The 19,877-nt window shown below is 32.7% G+C and overlaps 1 protein-coding gene across 3 annotated transcripts in view; it reads right to left on the bottom strand.

Moving 5' to 3' along the window:
* The window catches only part of LOC143045802 (5-phosphohydroxy-L-lysine phospho-lyase-like), a 148,214-nt gene extending 129,486 nt beyond the window's left edge, over positions 1-18,728 (bottom strand). For 2 of the 3 annotated variants that reach the window (XM_076218572.1, XM_076218571.1), the window contains exon 1: positions 15,572-15,824. In XM_076218572.1, the coding sequence (XP_076074687.1) occupies positions 15,572-15,627 (56 nt within the window). In that variant the 5' untranslated portion in view covers positions 15,628-15,824. Of the gene's footprint in view, positions 1-15,571; positions 15,825-18,657 lie in introns of those variants that run through there. The other variant, XM_076218574.1, reaches the window with a different exon arrangement.
* Positions 18,729-19,877: the final 1,149 nt, after the last annotated feature.

The following is a 19,877-nucleotide window of genomic DNA, read 5'->3' as shown; positions in this document are numbered from 1 at the left end:
TGAAAATTTCAAAGTCAAAAGTGTCATCTTTACTTGCCAGTTAACAATAATATCAAGTTTCATTAAGTTCAAAGCATTTTGAGAATTTTTGACTTTTTTAGTTTCCATGGCAACGGTGGCCATTTTGGAAATTCCAACTTCAAAAATCTCATCCAGACTTGCCAGTCAACAATCATATTAAGTTTCATCAATTTTGGAGCATTTTGAAATTTTTAAAATATTTGATCCTGTATCCATGGTAACAGAGTAGTTCCAATGATTGTCAAAATCATTCAAAACCTGTATATAGTGGACAACTATATTGCATAAAAATTTGATGATTTTAAGTTCAAGCATACCAAAGTTATTCACCAAACCCGGTAGTTTTTGGAGCATTTTGACCTTTTTGCATTGTTTCCATGGAAACGGCAGACATTTTGGAAATTCCAACGCCAAATGCCACATCTACCAAAGTTGCTCATCGTTACTATGAAGTTTCAAAAAATTTGGAGCATTTTGAAATTTTTGAATTTTTGGGGTAGTTTCCATGGCAACATAGTGGTTCCAATGATTGCCAATATCATCCAAAACCAATATATGGCTGGCACCTACATTGTGATAAAATATGATGATTCTGAGTTTAAGCATCTCTAAATTATTCACAAAACCAAAAAGTGGAATTTTTTACAATTGTTCTGTTTCCATGGAAACGGCAGCCATTTTTTATGGTCTTAGACCCTACTGCAACCCGAAATTTTGTGTTCCTCCTTATAGTGAATTATCATTAAGATTGGTTCCATTTCACTCCAAAAAACCTGTCGGACAAAAAAAGGTGGAAGAATAATAATAATAACTAGATTTGTAATTGCTAGCAATAACGGATGGCACCCTTCCCCTATTGCCAGGTGAGCGGCGGCCATTTAGAAAATTCTAAACTCAAAAGTCAAGTCTACATAAGCTAGGCAACATTTGTTATAAGTTTCCTTAATTTTGAAGCATTTTGAAGTTTTTCATATTTTTGCTGTTTCCATGGTAACGGCGGCCATTTTGAATATTCCAAAGTCAAACCCCTGCTGCATTTTTAGCCCTCCATAATCATATACCATTTAATGTCTCTAGAATAAATTTAACATTGATGTTCTGGAATGTTCTGTGAAAATTCAAAGTTTTGACCTTTTTGCATTGTTTCCAAGGTAACAACAGATATTTTGGAAATTCCAACGCCAAATTCCACATCTTCCAATGTTGCTCATCGTTACTGTTAAGTTTCCTGAAGTTTGGAGCATTTTGAGAATTTCGAAATTTTTGGTGTAGTTTCCATGGCAACATAGTAGTTCCAATGATCACCAAAATCATCCAACACCTGTATATACTGGGCACCTACATTGTATTAAAATATAATGATTCTGAGATAAAGCATATCCAAACAGTTCACCAAAAAAAAAAATGGATTTTTTCACATTTGTTCTGTTTCCATGGAAACGGTAGCCATCTTGAACCATTCCATGCTTCCTGCAACTCTGCACCTGGGGGTCCTTACTATAGTAGAGTTCCATCAACATTGGTCCATTGGATTTAGAGAAATCACCTGGACAAAATTTGTTGCAAGAAGAAAAATAATAATAATAAGAAAAAAAAGAAACGTAGAATAACAATATGTCACCCCAACTCCGTTGAGGGTGCCATAACAAAGAAACATAAGAAAAGCAATATGTCACCCGACATTGTCGATCGGGTGACATAATAACTAGATTTGCCATTGCAAGCAATAGCGGATGTCACCCTTACCCCCATTGCCACTAAGTGGCAGCCATTTCAACAATTTTAAACAGTGATGTTACATATATGCATGGTAATTCCTCTTTCTACAAATTTCCAGAACATTTGAAGAATTTTAAAAATTTTGAAATTTTTGATGTTTCCATGGCAACGGCAGCCATTTTGGAAATTCCAACTTCAAATTCAGCTTCAACACATGACAGTTAACATTATTGTGAAGTTTCATTAAGTTTAAAGCATTTTTAATTTTTTGAAATTTTTGCTGCTGTATCCATGGTAACATTGTAGTTCCAATGATTGTCAAAATCATTAAAAACCTGTATATAGTTGAAAACTATATTGTATGAAAATTAGATGATTCTAAATTAAGGCATACCAAAATTATTCACCAAACCCTGAAGTTTTTGGAGCATTTTGACCTGTTTTGCATTGTTTCCATGGTAACGGCAGACATTTTGGAAATTCCAACGCCAAATTCCACATCTACCAAAGTTGCTCATCGTTATGCTAAAGTTTCAAAAAAGTTGGAGTATTTTCATATTTTTGAAATTTTTGGTGTAGTTTCCATGACAACATAGTAGTTCCAATGATTGCCAAAATCATCCAAAACCAGTATATGGCCGGCACCTACATTGTATCAAAATATAATGATTCTGAGTTTAAGTATATCCAAAAAATTCACCAAAACCAAAAACTGGATTTTTTCACATTTGTTCCGTTTCCATGGTAACGGCAGCCATTTTTATGTTCTTAAGACCTACTGCAACCCGAAATTTTGTGTTCCTTATTATAGTTAACTCTCATTAACATTGGTTCCATTGGCTCCAAAAAAACTGCGGGACAAAATTAGGTGGAAGAATAATAATAATAACTAGAATTGCCATTGCAAGCAATAGCGGATGTCACCCTTCCCCCCATTGCCACTAAGCTGTAGCCATTTCAAAACAACTTAACAGTGAATGCAAATCTATGAATTGTGATATATCTTTCTGTAAATTTTGGGTACAATAAGAGCATTGTCAAAAGTTTCACATTTCTGCTGTTTCCATGGCAACGGCAGCCATTTTGAAAATTCCAAAGTCAAAAGTCTTATTTATACATGCCAGTTGACAATAATATTAAGTTTGATTAAGTTTGGAGCATTTTGAAAATATTTAACATTTCTGCAGTTTCCATGGCAACAGTGGCCATTTTGGAAATTCCAACTCCAAAAATCTCATGCAGACTTGACAGTCAACAATCATATTAAGTTTCATAACTTTTTGAGCATTTTGAAATTTTTGAAATTTTTGACATTTTGGCTGGTTTCTATGGTTACACAGACCATTCCAAATTTCTATTGGCAGATACCACATTGGTACATGGGAGGGAACATACCATCAGAGTTTCATTGGATTTGACCTACCCTTTTAAGAAAGTAAATGCCACTTTTAGGTGTTTTTGGACCATTTTGACCATTTTTGCATTGTTTCCATGGTAACGGCAGCCATTTTGGAAATTCAAACGCCAAATTCCACCTCTACCAATGTTGCTCATCGATACTGTGAAGTTTTATAAAATTTGGAGCATTTCTATATTTTTGAAATTTTTGGTGTAGTATCCATGGCAACATAGTAGTTCCAATGATTGCCAAAATCATCCAAAACAAGTATATGGCCGGCACCTACAGTGTATAAAAATATGATGATTCTGAGTTTAAGTATCTCCAAATTATTCACCAAAACCAAAAACTGGAATTTTTCACAATTGTTCCGTTTCCATGGTAACGGCAGCCATTTTTAATGGTCTTAGACCCACCTGCATCTCGAAATTTTGTGTTCCACCTTATAGTGAACTATCATTAAGATTGGTTCCATTTCACTCCAAAAAACCTGCCGGACAAAATAGGTGGAAGTATAATAATAATAATAACTAGATTTGCCATTGCAAGCAATAGCGGATGTCACCCTTCCCCTATTGCCACTAACTGGCAGCCATTTCAAAATGGTTTAACAGTGAATGCACATAGATTCATTGCAATACATATTTCTGTAAATTTTCAGTACATTCAGAGCATTTTAAAAAAAATCACATTTCTGCTGTTTCCATGGCAATGGCAGCCATTTTGAAAATTGCAAAGTCAAAAGTCTCATCTGTACTTGCCAGTTAACAATAATATCAAGTTTCATTAAGTTCAAAGCATTTTGAGAAATTTTGACTTTTTTGCAGTTTCCATGGCAACGGTGGCCATTTTGGAAATTCCAAAGTCAAAAGTCTCATCCAGACTGGGCAGTCAACAATAATATTAAGTTTCATCAATTTTGGAGCATTTTGAAATTTTTGAAATATTTGATCCTGTATCCATGGTAACAGAGTAGTTCCAATGATTGTCATAATCATTCAAAACCTGTATATAGTGAATAACTATATTGTGTAAAAATTTGTTGATTTCAAGTTCAAGCATATCAAAATTATTCACCAAACCCTGAAGTTTTTAGAGCATTTTGACACTTATGCTCTGTTTCCATGGTAACGGCAGACATTTTGGAAATTTCAACGCCAAATTCCACATCTACCAATGTTGCTCATCGTTACCATGAAGTTTCAAAAAATTTGGAGCATTTTGATATTTTTGAAATTTTTGGTGCAGTTTCCATGGCAACATAGTAGTTCCAATGATTGCCAAAATCATCCAAAACCAGTATATGGCTGGCACCTACATTGTATCAAAATATGATGATTCAGAGTTTAAGAATCTCCAAATTATTCACCAAAACCAAAAACTGGAATTTTTCACTATTATTCTGTTTCCATGGAAACGGCAGCCATTTTTTATGGTCTTAGACCCACCTGCACCCCGAAATTTTTTGTTCCACCTTATAGTGAACTATCATTAAGATTGGTTCCATTTCACTCCAAAAAACCTGCCGGATTAAATAGGTGGAAGTATAATAATAATAATAATAATACAGAAAAAGAAACAGAGGAAAAGCAATATGTCACCCGACATTGTCGATCGGGTGACATAATAACTAGATTTGTAATTGCTAGCAATAACGGATGGCACCCTCGTCCCCCCATTGCCAGGCGAGCGGCAGCCATTTTTGGAAATTCCAAAGTCAAAGAAGGCATCTACCCTTGTAAGTTATCATTTTTGCAAAATTTCATTAAGTTTGAAGCATTTTGAAATTTTGGACAATTTTGCTGTTTCCATGGTTACGGCGGCCATTTTGGAAATTCCAACTTCAAAATGCAACTCCGCACATGTCAGTCAATATTCCTGTAAAGTTTCATCCAGTTTGCAGCACTTAATTTTTTTTGGAAATTTTGAACATTTGTGCTGCAACCATGGTTACAGTAGATAATTCCAAAATTCTAAAAGCGTACATCTCATTGCCACATGTCATGTTATATATCAATTCAGTTTCATTGACTTTGGTGCACTACTCTCTGAAAAAATGCTGATTTTATGCATTTTTCCATAGGGTCAATGCAAAACTTGGCCCCAGTTTCCATGACAACGGCGGCCATTTTGAACTATCCATATATTGTCTTGACATCTTAGCATACTAGAGAACATTTTCATAAAGTTTCATCCAGTTGGATCTTATAACGAAAGAGTTAGAATTGATGTTCTGGAATGTTCTGTGAAAATTCAAAGTTTTGACCTTTTTGCGTTGTTTCTATGGTAACAACAGATATTTTGGAAATTCCAACTCCAAATGCCACATCTTCCAATGTTGCTCATCGTCACTGTGAAGTTTCATTAAGTTTTGAGCATTTTTATATTTTTGAAATTTTTGGTGTAGTTTCCATGGCAACATAGTAGGTCCAATGAGTGTCAAAATCACCCAACACCTGTATATAGTGGGCATCTCCATTGTATTAAAATATAATGATTCTGAGGTAAAGCATATCCAAACAGTTCACCAAAAACAAAAACTGGATTTTTTCACATTTGTTCCGTTTCCATGGTAACGGCAGACATCTTGAACCATTCCATGTTTCCTGCAACTCTGCACATGGGGGTCCTTAATATAGTAAAGTTCCATCAACTTTGGTACTTTAGATTTGGAGAAATCGCCTGGACAAAATGTGTTGCAAGAAAAATAATAATAAGAAAAAAAAGAAACGTAGAATAACAATACGTCACCCCAACTCCGTTGAGGGTGCCATAATAATACAGAAAAAGAAACAGAGGAAAAGCAATATGTCACCCGACATTGTCGATCGGGTGACATAATAATAAAAAAAAGAAACGGAGGAAAAGCAATATGTCACCCGACATTGTCGATCGGGTGACATAATAAGAAAAAAAAGAAACGAACAATAACAATATGTCACCCCAACTCCGTTGAGGGTGCCATAACTAGATTTGCCATTGCAAGCAATAGCGGATGTCACCCTTCCCCTATTGCCACTAACTGGCAGCCATTTCAAAATGGTTTAACAGTGAATGCACATAGATTCATTGCAATACATATTTCTGTAAATTTTCAGTACATTCAGAGCATTTTAAAAAAAATCACATTTCTGCTGTTTCCATGGCAATGGCAGCCATTTTGAAAATTGCAAAGTCAAAAGTCTCATCTGTACTTGCCAGTTAACAATAATATCAAGTTTCATTAAGTTCAAAGCATTTTGAGAAATTTTGACTTTTTTGCAGTTTCCATGGCAACGGTGGCCATTTTGGAAATTCCAAAGTCAAAAGTCTCATCCAGACTGGGCAGTCAACAATAATATTAAGTTTCATCAATTTTGGAGCATTTTGAAATTTTTGAAATATTTGATCCTGTATCCATGGTAACAGAGTAGTTCCAATGATTGTCATAATCATTCAAAACCTGTATATAGTGAATAACTATATTGTGTAAAAATTTGTTGATTTCAAGTTCAAGCATATCAAAATTATTCACCAAACCCTGAAGTTTTTAGAGCATTTTGACACTTATGCTCTGTTTCCATGGTAACGGCAGACATTTTGGAAATTTCAACGCCAAATTCCACATCTACCAATGTTGCTCATCGTTACCATGAAGTTTCAAAAAATTTGGAGCATTTTGATATTTTTGAAATTTTTGGTGCAGTTTCCATGGCAACATAGTAGTTCCAATGATTGCCAAAATCATCCAAAACCAGTATATGGCTGGCACCTACATTGTATCAAAATATGATGATTCAGAGTTTAAGAATCTCCAAATTATTCACCAAAACCAAAAACTGGAATTTTTCACTATTATTCTGTTTCCATGGAAACGGCAGCCATTTTTTATGGTCTTAGACCCACCTGCACCCCGAAATTTTTTGTTCCACCTTATAGTGAACTATCATTAAGATTGGTTCCATTTCACTCCAAAAAACCTGCCGGATTAAATAGGTGGAAGTATAATAATAACTAGATTTGCCATTGCAAGCAATAGCGGATGTCACCCTTCCCCTATTGCCACTAACTGGCAGCCATTTCAAAATGGTTTAACAGTGAATGCACATAGATTCATTGCAATACATATTTCTGTAAATTTTCAGTACATTCAGAGCATTTTAAAAAAAATCACATTTCTGCTGTTTCCATGGCAATGGCAGCCATTTTGAAAATTGCAAAGTCAAAAGTCTCATCTGTACTTGCCAGTTAACAATAATATCAAGTTTCATTAAGTTCAAAGCATTTTGAGAAATTTTGACTTTTTTGCAGTTTCCATGGCAACGGTGGCCATTTTGGAAATTCCAAAGTCAAAAGTCTCATCCAGACTGGGCAGTCAACAATAATATTAAGTTTCATCAATTTTGGAGCATTTTGAAATTTTTGAAATATTTGATCCTGTATCCATGGTAACAGAGTAGTTCCAATGATTGTCATAATCATTCAAAACCTGTATATAGTGAATAACTATATTGTGTAAAAATTTGTTGATTTCAAGTTCAAGCATATCAAAATTATTCACCAAACCCTGAAGTTTTTAGAGCATTTTGACACTTATGCTCTGTTTCCATGGTAACGGCAGACATTTTGGAAATTTCAACGCCAAATTCCACATCTACCAATGTTGCTCATCGTTACCATGAAGTTTCAAAAAATTTGGAGCATTTTGATATTTTTGAAATTTTTGGTGCAGTTTCCATGGCAACATAGTAGTTCCAATGATTGCCAAAATCATCCAAAACCAGTATATGGCTGGCACCTACATTGTATCAAAATATGATGATTCAGAGTTTAAGAATCTCCAAATTATTCACCAAAACCAAAAACTGGAATTTTTCACTATTATTCTGTTTCCATGGAAACGGCAGCCATTTTTTATGGTCTTAGACCCACCTGCACCCCGAAATTTTTTGTTCCACCTTATAGTGAACTATCATTAAGATTGGTTCCATTTCACTCCAAAAAACCTGCCGGATTAAATAGGTGGAAGTATAATAATAACTAGATTTGCCATTGCAAGCAATAGCGGATGTCACCCTTCCCCTATTGCCACTAACTGGCAGCCATTTCAAAATGGTTTAACAGTGAATGCACATAGATTCATTGCAATACATATTTCTGTAAATTTTCAGTACATTCAGAGCATTTTAAAAAAAATCACATTTCTGCTGTTTCCATGGCAATGGCAGCCATTTTGAAAATTGCAAAGTCAAAAGTCTCATCTGTACTTGCCAGTTAACAATAATATCAAGTTTCATTAAGTTCAAAGCATTTTGAGAAATTTTGACTTTTTTGCAGTTTCCATGGCAACGGTGGCCATTTTGGAAATTCCAAAGTCAAAAGTCTCATCCAGACTGGGCAGTCAACAATAATATTAAGTTTCATCAATTTTGGAGCATTTTGAAATTTTTGAAATATTTGATCCTGTATCCATGGTAACAGAGTAGTTCCAATGATTGTCATAATCATTCAAAACCTGTATATAGTGAATAACTATATTGTGTAAAAATTTGTTGATTTCAAGTTCAAGCATATCAAAATTATTCACCAAACCCTGAAGTTTTTAGAGCATTTTGACACTTATGCTCTGTTTCCATGGTAACGGCAGACATTTTGGAAATTTCAACGCCAAATTCCACATCTACCAATGTTGCTCATCGTTACCATGAAGTTTCAAAAAATTTGGAGCATTTTGATATTTTTGAAATTTTTGGTGCAGTTTCCATGGCAACATAGTAGTTCCAATGATTGCCAAAATCATCCAAAACCAGTATATGGCTGGCACCTACATTGTATCAAAATATGATGATTCAGAGTTTAAGAATCTCCAAATTATTCACCAAAACCAAAAACTGGAATTTTTCACTATTATTCTGTTTCCATGGAAACGGCAGCCATTTTTTATGGTCTTAGACCCACCTGCACCCCGAAATTTTTTGTTCCACCTTATAGTGAACTATCATTAAGATTGGTTCCATTTCACTCCAAAAAACCTGCCGGATTAAATAGGTGGAAGTATAATAATAATAATAATAATACAGAAAAAGAAACAGAGGAAAAGCAATATGTCACCCGACATTGTCGATCGGGTGACATAATAATAATAATACAGAAAAAGAAACAGAGGAAAAGCAATATGTCACCCGACATTGTCGATCGGGTGACATAATAATAAGAAACTAGATTTGCCATTGCAAGCAATAGCGGATGGCACCCTTTCCCCATTGCCAGGCCAGCGGCAGCCATTTAGAAAATTTTTACTGTTTCCATGGCAACGGTGTCCATTTTGAAAATTCGAAACTCAAAAGTTAAGTTTACATAATCTGGGCAAAATTTGTTATAAGTTTCATTAAATTTAAAGCATTTTGAAGTTTTTCATAATTTTGCTGTTCCCATGGTAACGGCGGCCATTTTGAATATTCCAAAGTCAACCCCCCGCTGCAATTTTTTCCCTCCATAATCATATATACCATTTAATGTCACTAGAGTAAATTTAACATTGATGTTCTGGAATGTTCTGTGAAAATTCAAAGTTTTGACCTTTTTGCATTGTTTCCGTGGTAACTACAGATATTTTGGAAATTCCAACGCCAAATGCCACATCTTCCAAGTTGCTCATCGTTACTGTGAAGTTTCATGAAGTATGGAGCATTTTGATATTTTTGAAATTTTTGGTATAGTTTCCATGGCAACATAGTAGGTCCAATGAGTGCCAAAATCATCCAACACCTGTATATAGTGGGCACCTACATTGTATCGAAATATGATGATTCTGAGTGTAAGCATATTCAAACAGTTCACCAAAACAAAAAACAGAAATTTTTCACATTTGTTTCGTTTCCATGGCAACGGCAGCCATCTTGATGGTGCCATACCCCACTGCACTATAGAATGTGGTGGTCTACATTATGGTATAGTTCCATCAATATTGGTCAAGCCAATTCTGAGAAATAGTATGGACAAAAATGTGTGGAAGAATAAATATAATAATAAGAAAAAAAGAAACGAACAATAACAATATGTCACCCCAACTCCGTTGAGGGTGCCATAATAATAAGAACTGAGCAAAACCAATAAGTCTCCAAACTTTGTTTGGGAGACTTAATTAATCAAAGTGCTTATAAGCACAAAAGGATTGAGATTTGTTTAAATTTTTTCAGTGAACATTGCATTGTCTAAAGCATTGGTTGAAGTTGATGTACATGTAATTGTTAAAATTTATTTTCAAAATTGGAGTTATCTTCCTCTGTCCATAATCATGATAATTGTAGTTGGCTTAAATTAATTTTTAAAATTGGAGTTATCTTCCTTTGTCCATAATTGTAGTTGATTCAAATACAATAATGGACAAAGAATAAATTAATTTTTAAAATTGGAGTTATCTTCCTTTGTCCATAATTGTAGTTGATTCAAATACAATAATGGACAAAGAAAGATAACTCCAATTTCAATTTTTTTTTTTTTAACAATTACATCTTTGGTATTTTTAGATTCCTATTTTCCATTTTTAAAGGGGCATAACTCTTAGAAGGAATGGAGTGACAGCACCAAAATTCAAATTAGATCTGTATTTTGTGGTAATAAGACAATCTAAAGTGAGAGATTGGAAACAAAAAAATCAGTATTTTTTCATTTGTAAAGGGGCATAATTCTAGAATGCCTGAAGTGAACAATTTAAGGTTACACATTGATATATGTTTTTAATAGGGTTGAAGTGCAAACATACTTTCCAGACAACTGCACTTCCATGAAAATCATAGGTGACCCTGTTGTGTAAAGTAGATAAAATGCGTTGTGTATAGATCATGTTTATTCTAACGTCTAGCCATTGCTATATAAATAACGTCATAAATACATAAGTCAAGTAGCAACGTTAATAGTAAATATTCGCGCTAAATTCCTGACATTCTCGGGGCCTGCAAAAGTTAAATATAAAATTATTAATCACTTTAAATGTCAATCGAATAGATATTACTGAAAACTAAATAATTAATTGTCTTTCTAAAACAAATTCAAATAATTCACTTATTAAATTTTCACTTTTAACGAAGTCTATCACTTTTGGGTAGTCCATTTCTTGATGTTCTCTCGAGCTCCGACAGATGCCTCTCGTTTTGGTAGAACTCTTGTCAATCTCTCTGTTGAATTCGATGTATCATCATTTTTATCATCTAAATTGTTAATGTTTGTTTGGATTTCGAGTGGGTACAGTTTTACTATAGGAAGTGAAGTACGTCCTGCTCTAGTTCGTATTATAGCTGCTCGTGTAAAACCATCGTTTCCGGTGATCAATTTATCAACAACGGCAATGTTCCATCGGTTTTTCGGTAATTTATCATCTTGGACTTGAACTACATCTCCAACTTGAATAGTTTGTAAATTGTTTCCTGTTTGGCGATGAAACTCTCTTAGCGTCGTTATATCCGGTTCCAAAAATGCTCCATTAAACTCAACTGTTTATTCAAATGTTTATGCAATTCTTGTTTTTTACTATTCACTGCAATGTACTCAATATTCGGTTGTGGATACGGCGTTAAAGTTATTCTTCTTCCGTACAGTAAGTGTGACGGAGTTAACGGCTCCTCGTCTTCAATATCCAGTGATACGTAGGTCAATGGTCTATCATTAATAATGGCTTCTATTTCTGTCAGAATTGTTAGAAGTGTATCCATGGTAACGTAAGATCTGCCTAATGTTTTCCTCAAACAAGTTTTTGTAATTCCTATAAAGCGTTCCCACCATCCACCATACCAGGGCATGATAAGCATATTTTGATGAATTAAGGTAAAGTTTTAACCAATTTGATACTGATGGTAGCGGAACATGACCGTTTGATGCCTGACGGTAAAGGGTATTACTACCCTCATAAACATGTACAGTATATTTCTATATTTATGGAGGATTAATAATAAGGGGACGAAGTCCCCTATTACAGAGAAAAATCAATACAAAATTATTTTTTTTTTAAATCTGGAAAATATCCTGAACTTTTCATTATACTAATGAACTCAAAATCGTAAACTTTTTTTTGGTCACTTTTTTTAATTCTCACATCTGTGCAGAAATCTACTTCCTTTTTCCAGTCTTGTTTGCATGAAACTTTGAGTAAAATATATAGGTATATTTATCAGTCTAGCAGAGATGGGTCCGATTACTTTCAATGTAATTGATTAAATTACAATTACTTTGTCATTTGAACGATTAAATTAAATTAATGATTAAATCATTTCTGAAAGTATCTGATTAAATTAATGATTACATTGGCAAAGTAATCATGATTACATCTGATTACAATGAATTTAAAAACAAAAATATTTTGAATGATGTGGATGAATAAACGTTTAATATAACTATAGCATTTTTGAGAACGTATTTTATTTGGTTCAATTATAAAATGATAACTTCAAATTAAACGTCATCTATTTAAATAAACACCAAATTTCACTACATATATATACATTACACTTTATCACCAATGTTCTCTAAATTATTTTGAATTAAATTTAATAAAGATAAATCATAATCAAGAGTTTTTTTGTTTGTCTTCTGACCTCTTTAATAATTTATATGTATTCCAAGTTGCAGTTTATGGAAGTTTAAATATGGATGAAATAAAGTTACATTTGTACCAGTTAAAACTATGTTACATTTTAATAGAAATGTTTAATCAAATTGTAAACAATATGTATTAAAGTACTAAAACCATTGCATTTTACACGTCCAGTCCAAATACAAAAAAAAGTTTAAACAACATATTTGTCCAACTTTTAATTTAGTTTGTGCTAATTAGATAAATTTGATGTCTGATTTATCTTTTATCATATATAAAAAATTAACAAAAGATTATAATTCAGGGTTAAAGAAAAGTATTACTTGACTATATAACAGTTATTATCAAATATTAATATGAAGATCATTATAAAACGATAAATATACATGTATGTACAATATCTTTTACCAAGATAAAATGTAACGTAAGGGTACCCAAATTGCACCAAGTACCCAAATTGCACCTATTTAGAAAAAATAGCAACGGAAATCTTACAACATTTCCTAGAGACTAAACAATTTGTATTTTTTTTTATTTGATACTATGCACGTCTTTCAACATAGGTAAACATATTTAAATATACACAAAACGTTCACAGTATTTATCAACCGATGGACTGTTTACTGAAAAAGCAAAATGTTCGAAAACATCACCGTATGACGTCATCAAAACGTCATCTTTTTAAAATTAACAAAAACAATATATTATAAGCATCCATTTTGTAAAATATGACGAGTAAGCATGGACTTATGTCCAATTGTTCAAAATATTTGAAGAAATTAAACAAAAGCTCGGTTATTAGACTTTTGCCGATGTGAACTTAAGCATGGATGCAATTTGGGTACTCCTCATTACAGAATCCTGGATAGTTTGGAGGTTGATTCAAACCCATTTTTTATGGACTCAATATGAATTAAAAATCAAATTAGTGTATCTATACAATGAAGAAGGATAGGGCTACAAAATAAACACAGTATGGACATATTTTACTTGATCATAAAAAAAAGTAGGTGAAAAAACTGTCAAAATAGGTGCAATTTGGGTACCGTCACGTTATATAATTGTATTATATTTCTCTGCTTAGGCTAATGATGACTTTTCAATACTGTAACAGTTTATATTTTTAACTGAAGTAGAAAAGCTTAAAGTAACCAAACCATTTTAGTATGTTAAAAATTTATCAAATATGAACAAAGAGGTTCATTTAATGACCAAAAACACAATTTTAGATTTTTTTTCATTGTAACCAGAATGTAATCAAAAAGTAATCATGATTACAGGGTATTTTGAAAAGTCATTGATTAAATTAAATTACATGTAATCAGATTTTTGGCTGATTAATGATTACACTGATTACTTGAAAAATTGTAATCAATTACAGCTGATTAACGATTACAATTACAATTACCTGTTCCCAAGTCTGCAGTCTAGTATACTAAACATGAACGAAGGAATGCAATACCTATTTCATTTTTAATAATTCCTTGATATGAAATAACATTACCTGATGATATAGCGTTTCTTTGTGGTATCAGGTTCGTTCGCGCCCAATACACTTTCGCACCCTACACGTTCGCACCTCGCACGTTCGTACCCAAGGTCCGTTCGCACTCTACACGTTCGCGCCCAATTTTAATTCAAATTCCGGTTGAATAATTGGAAAATCATGATTCTTGTTATAAATTGCTTTGGTGTAAGTAAAACATTCAAGATTTTAAATGAAAAGCACAAAAGGTAATTGTTTTTAACAGCTTGGTCCCTTTGATCTGAAACAATAAAATATAGCAATACTCTATTATAACCAAAACATGATAAAAATCATTCAACACACACAAAAAAACGTAGTCAGAATCTCAATTTATTTTGAAACAAGTCAATGAAACAAAGTTATAGCAATACACTAACCAAAAGTTAACATGATTAAGAGTTATTCAACACAAAATAAAACGTTGACAGAATCCCACTTTATTTAGAAATGATTTTTTTTTAACAATACACTATTAAAAACATGATTAAGATTTATTCAACACAAAAAAAAAATGCTGTCTCACTTTATTTTGAGACAATGACAACAAATATAAAATACACTTGCCAAAACTTGATTACAAAGCTATAGTTATTAAACACAAAACCAATTAAAATTGGGCGCGAACATGTAGGGTGCGAACGGACTTTGGGTGCGAAAATGTAGGGTGCGAAAGTGAAAGGGGGCTAACATGAGTGGGTGCGAACGTGAATGGGTGCGAACGGACCCGGATTCTTTCTTTGTTTACATTGAATATGACGTCATAACTTAAATAATGTCACAACTAAAATCCCTAACAACAACAAAAAATCGGAAACGTTATGGTATTTCGGTTTTGAAATTAAAATATGTTTGAATAATAAAGAAAGGCATCCCAGAAAAAAATTAAAATAGCCTTGCCAGATGTCATAATTATTTGGACTAAGGTAATGCCTGCCTCAGATACAACTTATCGCTATTTGTCTGCCATTACTGGATATCACACAGGTTCCCGTAAAATTTTGACATCATAAAACAAAATATCTGATTCCACAATGGAAAAGTGATTGTTGTATGCATCAAAAGTTCAAGCGGCGGGGTCAGCCGGGATTAGCTAAAGCTGAGACTACTATAACTATTACTGTTATAGTTTACTGTAGTCTCAGGCTAAAGGTAAATTATGTTTCAGAAGAGAAAGGGTATGTATTTCATTGAAACAATTAGATATTCCCACAAAAACATCAACAAGTAAAAATATCATTTCATTATTACAAGATGTAGAATTTCAAAATTATAGATCAAATCCATAACTTATGTATGATATTATGTAAGTCACATGTATGATACATGTATCACTTACCCCATGTAGTTTCTTTTCATTTGAAGAGTTTGTTTGAAAGTCTGTTTTTCCGGCATTTTGAAGAGATACAAAAACAAATTCAGTTGCTAATTAATGACCATTTCTGCAAGATAAACGTTACGGACAAAGACACCACAGCACAATTTTCGTTTTGTAAACAAGTCAACTGTTCCTGATGTAGTGAAGAATACATAAGAAGACGAAAATAAATCGGAAACCAGTCTACTGACGTTTCTTTTTTAAAAAGAAAAGCAATCGTGAACCTGATAACCTTTTGAACTTTTCTAAAATTAACGTTTCTCTTTTTGGAAAAGAAAAGCAATCGTGAACCTGTTTACCTTTTGAATTATGTAAAGGTGAATGACCTCATTCTTTAAATGAAAGAATTATTAATGTAAAAGAAGGAACTAAAAGAAAATATTTCAAAGCCCGAAAACACAGTCATTTCGTAGTGAATTTCTTATAGACAACTTAAATTCAATAAAAAAAAAAATTCTTTACAGTGTACCAGTAGTGTATCACTATTGGGACAAATGATATCAAAATTATAGAAAAGACTACCAGCTTTAACTCAAAATACGGACAATTCTATGTTGAGGGGGTATAAAATTCAGTTTGACAGTTCGGACATCCTAGTTTTTGACCAATTTCTTAACATCAGATTCAGCACCCACATTTTTTAACATGTAATTGCATTCCTTTACTTAATATTTCATGCATGAAATATAAAGAAATGAATAAGGAAAGTGTTTTAAAAAAAATTGCAAGTTATACACTGTTTACACTAGGGACTATATTCGTATACAAATTAGACAACGAAAACCACTCACACATGTAAAAGACAGAGAAACACGAACCCCTACGGGAGTATAACAGGTGCCCCAAAAGACAAGGTGGCGGCGGCAGATCATGTTGCACACAGAAGTTTTCCTTTTAACTTTATAGAATAGAGATACCTGTATCTAATCAAGGATTTGTATAGTATACAAATCCTTGATCTAATGTATATTTTTTTCTATTGAATGCATATAAAGCTGTATGTGCCAATTCAATATTTAATAGATATAGGAAGATGTGGTATGAGTGCCAATTATGAGACAACTCTCCATCCAAATAACAATTTATAAAAGTAAACCATTATAGGTCTATGTACGGCCTTCAACACGGAGACTGTATTATGTATCTATTTGTTTGTATTTTTTATATTTGTATCATTAGTTTTTGAAGGACTCAATGGAGACTAAGACTAGTATTATACTTATAGTAAAATAGTCCAAGGGGAAGAGTAACATATTATTTTTAAACGAGTTACCTTTGTTATGTCATAACGAATTTTATTCATATTGATCATAGTATTAATATGTTGGATGTCATTTCTGAATCAATTTTTACAAATAATAGTTTGATTGGTTTCCGAAGTTATCCAAATTATAGGACTGCTAAACGGTAATTTTAACAAGTAAAAAGACATTTTAGAGTTATCCCTCTTCATATAGGAGAGGTGAATTGACTATTCGTCCCGTCTAAAAAGTTTAAGGTTATTGTTCTAATGAGTCATTTCTAATCAGTATGACAGTTGTGTGAAAGGACGATGCCCGGAAAGTAGCTATAGTGTATAGATTGACATGCCTTGGGCTCTGTGATAGTGATTTCTTGAAAAAAAAAAAAACACAATGACGAGATGGAATTACTTATAGCGTCAAAATCTTCAAAAATCCAATACTCCTAAATTCTGGCCTGCCCCCATTCTTGATATTTTTTAAATCCTATACATTACGTGTCGTACTAGAATAAATGGCAAATAAAAAGCACGCAATTCATATCATATAATGTTTAGTGTTTCCTGTTATTAAAACATGCACGAAGACCGCTTATTGGCGTCTAAGCAGAAAACCTAGGGTTCCTTAGATATTTTGTTGTTTAAAAAAAAAATCAATTATACCAGCTGGTATTTGATTTTCTATAAAAGACCAACAAATACAATTCGAAACAAGAGAAACAAAGCATATCATATCTAACATTTTTATAAGATTATTGAAAAATGCTTCATTCAGATTGTAACTGATTAAATTGACACATTTTTTCCAAACTTTTTGCCCGTTTCTCCTCTTTAAAAAAGTATACCACTGTGGTTATTCTATTGACATAATTTGTAGAGTTATATAAATAGTACTTTATAGATTTCGCGCCGTTCGAAAGTGTGTTTCTGAATTTACCTTCACCAGTAACGCTCAACCAAAAAATCTTAGTATAACTACTTGAATAATTGAGGAGCTATAAATATAGTGTGTATGTTCCAGACCGTATGAGTATTTGGACCGTACGCGTACGGTCTGGACCGTATGCGTACTTTTTCAAAATACGTATACGGTCGGACCGTACGCGTACCGTCTGACTAATATTAAGAAGTTGTTCAAGTTTATTAGATACAAATGTATATAACAGATAAACATAACTTATATCTCAAACTAATATAAAAAGTTCAATAGTAATTGAAATAAAAACTTAATATTTTAACTCCTGTATTTAGCATGTCAGTAATTCATCAATTGCAGCCCAGTATGCTCATTGAAATTGAAGTTATCGGAAGTAAACATAATATTGGAGGACAATTGATATAGAATATTTAGGAACTTTACAAAAAAATGCATATGCAAAGGAACATGCATGAACAAAACTTGTTAATGTAAAAAAAAAAAATATGACGTTCCTTGTGGTAGCAAGACTAGTGTCACCTTGGGCCAGAGTAACAAAATAGGATTCAGATATACAATTAAACAAATATTTAATGTCAATTGTTCACTTATTTACTTCATCCATCTATTTGTAATAATAACAATTTGTATAACTAAAAATAAAGATTTTGATAAATGATTGTTTAAAGATTAACCCATATGATCTCAAATCATGTATGGTCAGCTGGACCGTACGCGTACGGTCCAAATACTCATATGGTCTGGAACATGTATACATGTATCTACATGCATCTTTATTGTAATCAACTGAAGATTTAGCTTGAAATTACAGCAACGAACATTACAATTATAAACTTCTGTTTAGAATAATCTTCATGCATATAAACATACCCCATGTAACTTCTTTTCATCTGCAGAGTTTGCTTGAATGTCCGTTTTTCCGGCATTTTGAATGAATTCGTAAATGAATTTGGTGAGCTGATGTGCTAATTGTCTGATTTCGCAGTCACGTTTTTGTTATATAAAGTATTGGTAAAATAGAGTTATTTTCCTTTGTCCATACATGTTACTTTAGGTAAGGGCTGATGAACCATGCAAGTATTGGTTTTATTAATATAACGTTCATCAAACATTTATTCTTTAATCTTCTTGCTTTTGCAATTTCTAGTTTTGCAAAACCAGCTTACTGAAGAGAAATGTTACAATGTTTTCATTGTACAAGTTGACTCAAATCTAAGATGAAAACTTTGTATCATTTCTTTGCAGTAAGATAGTGTTTCACATAAATAAAAAAAGTATGAAATAGATGCAGTATATCAATCGTTAACTTACTTATGAAATGTTGATTTAATGACCTATTATATGCATCATTTATGCGCAGCAAGTTGCTAATTTTTTTTTATTAAAAAGTGACTTTATTTATTTATATTATATTAAGTCCGAAACTACGCCACTGAGCATAACTTATATATTTTTTTTCATTTTTTTTTTAATACAAATGCAATTCCCTCATTCGAGAAGATAGAAACTGTGGAAAAGTCAACACAAACTAAATATCGAAACACTATCAGTCTAGTTTAAACAATATTTATTATTGAAAATTATAAACGCACAATACTGTTCTACAATTTTACAAATTGGTCAAATATGGGTTTGTAATCAAGTGATGCAAGCTGTTCTTATCCTTTCGGAGCACTGGATAAAATCTCTGGTTTTGGGCGGGGTTAGTTTTGCCCAGTATTTTTTTCTATGTTTTGTTTTGTGTAGTTGTTTATTTTTGGTTTTTCTTTTTAGCCATCGTGTAGTTTATTTTCATTTATGCATGAGATTGAATTATTTGCTGCATGCGTTTTTGATAAACTCTATTGATTTATTGTATGAATTGAATTGCATTGTGATGCATTTTTTTACTTTAAGGAAATGTTGAGTATACGTTAAATAGACAGCAACGATACAAACACAAACAGACATCTACGGTATTTTGTGAAACGATAGCCTGGAGGTGAACATACAGGATTTAACAAAAGACATGTGTTTACTTTCAAAACTCAGTAACCATGAGTAACACCCGTTTTCGTATATCAACGAAGAATTCCAAAAATAGCACATGT

The sequence above is a fragment of the Mytilus galloprovincialis genome, chromosome 9 (genome assembly GCF_965363235.1).
Source record: "Mytilus galloprovincialis chromosome 9, xbMytGall1.hap1.1, whole genome shotgun sequence".
Taxonomy (NCBI): Eukaryota; Metazoa; Mollusca; class Bivalvia; order Mytilida; family Mytilidae; genus Mytilus; species Mytilus galloprovincialis.
The sequence above is the reverse complement of the archived record's forward strand: the minus strand, read 5'-3'. Positions and strand labels throughout refer to the sequence as shown.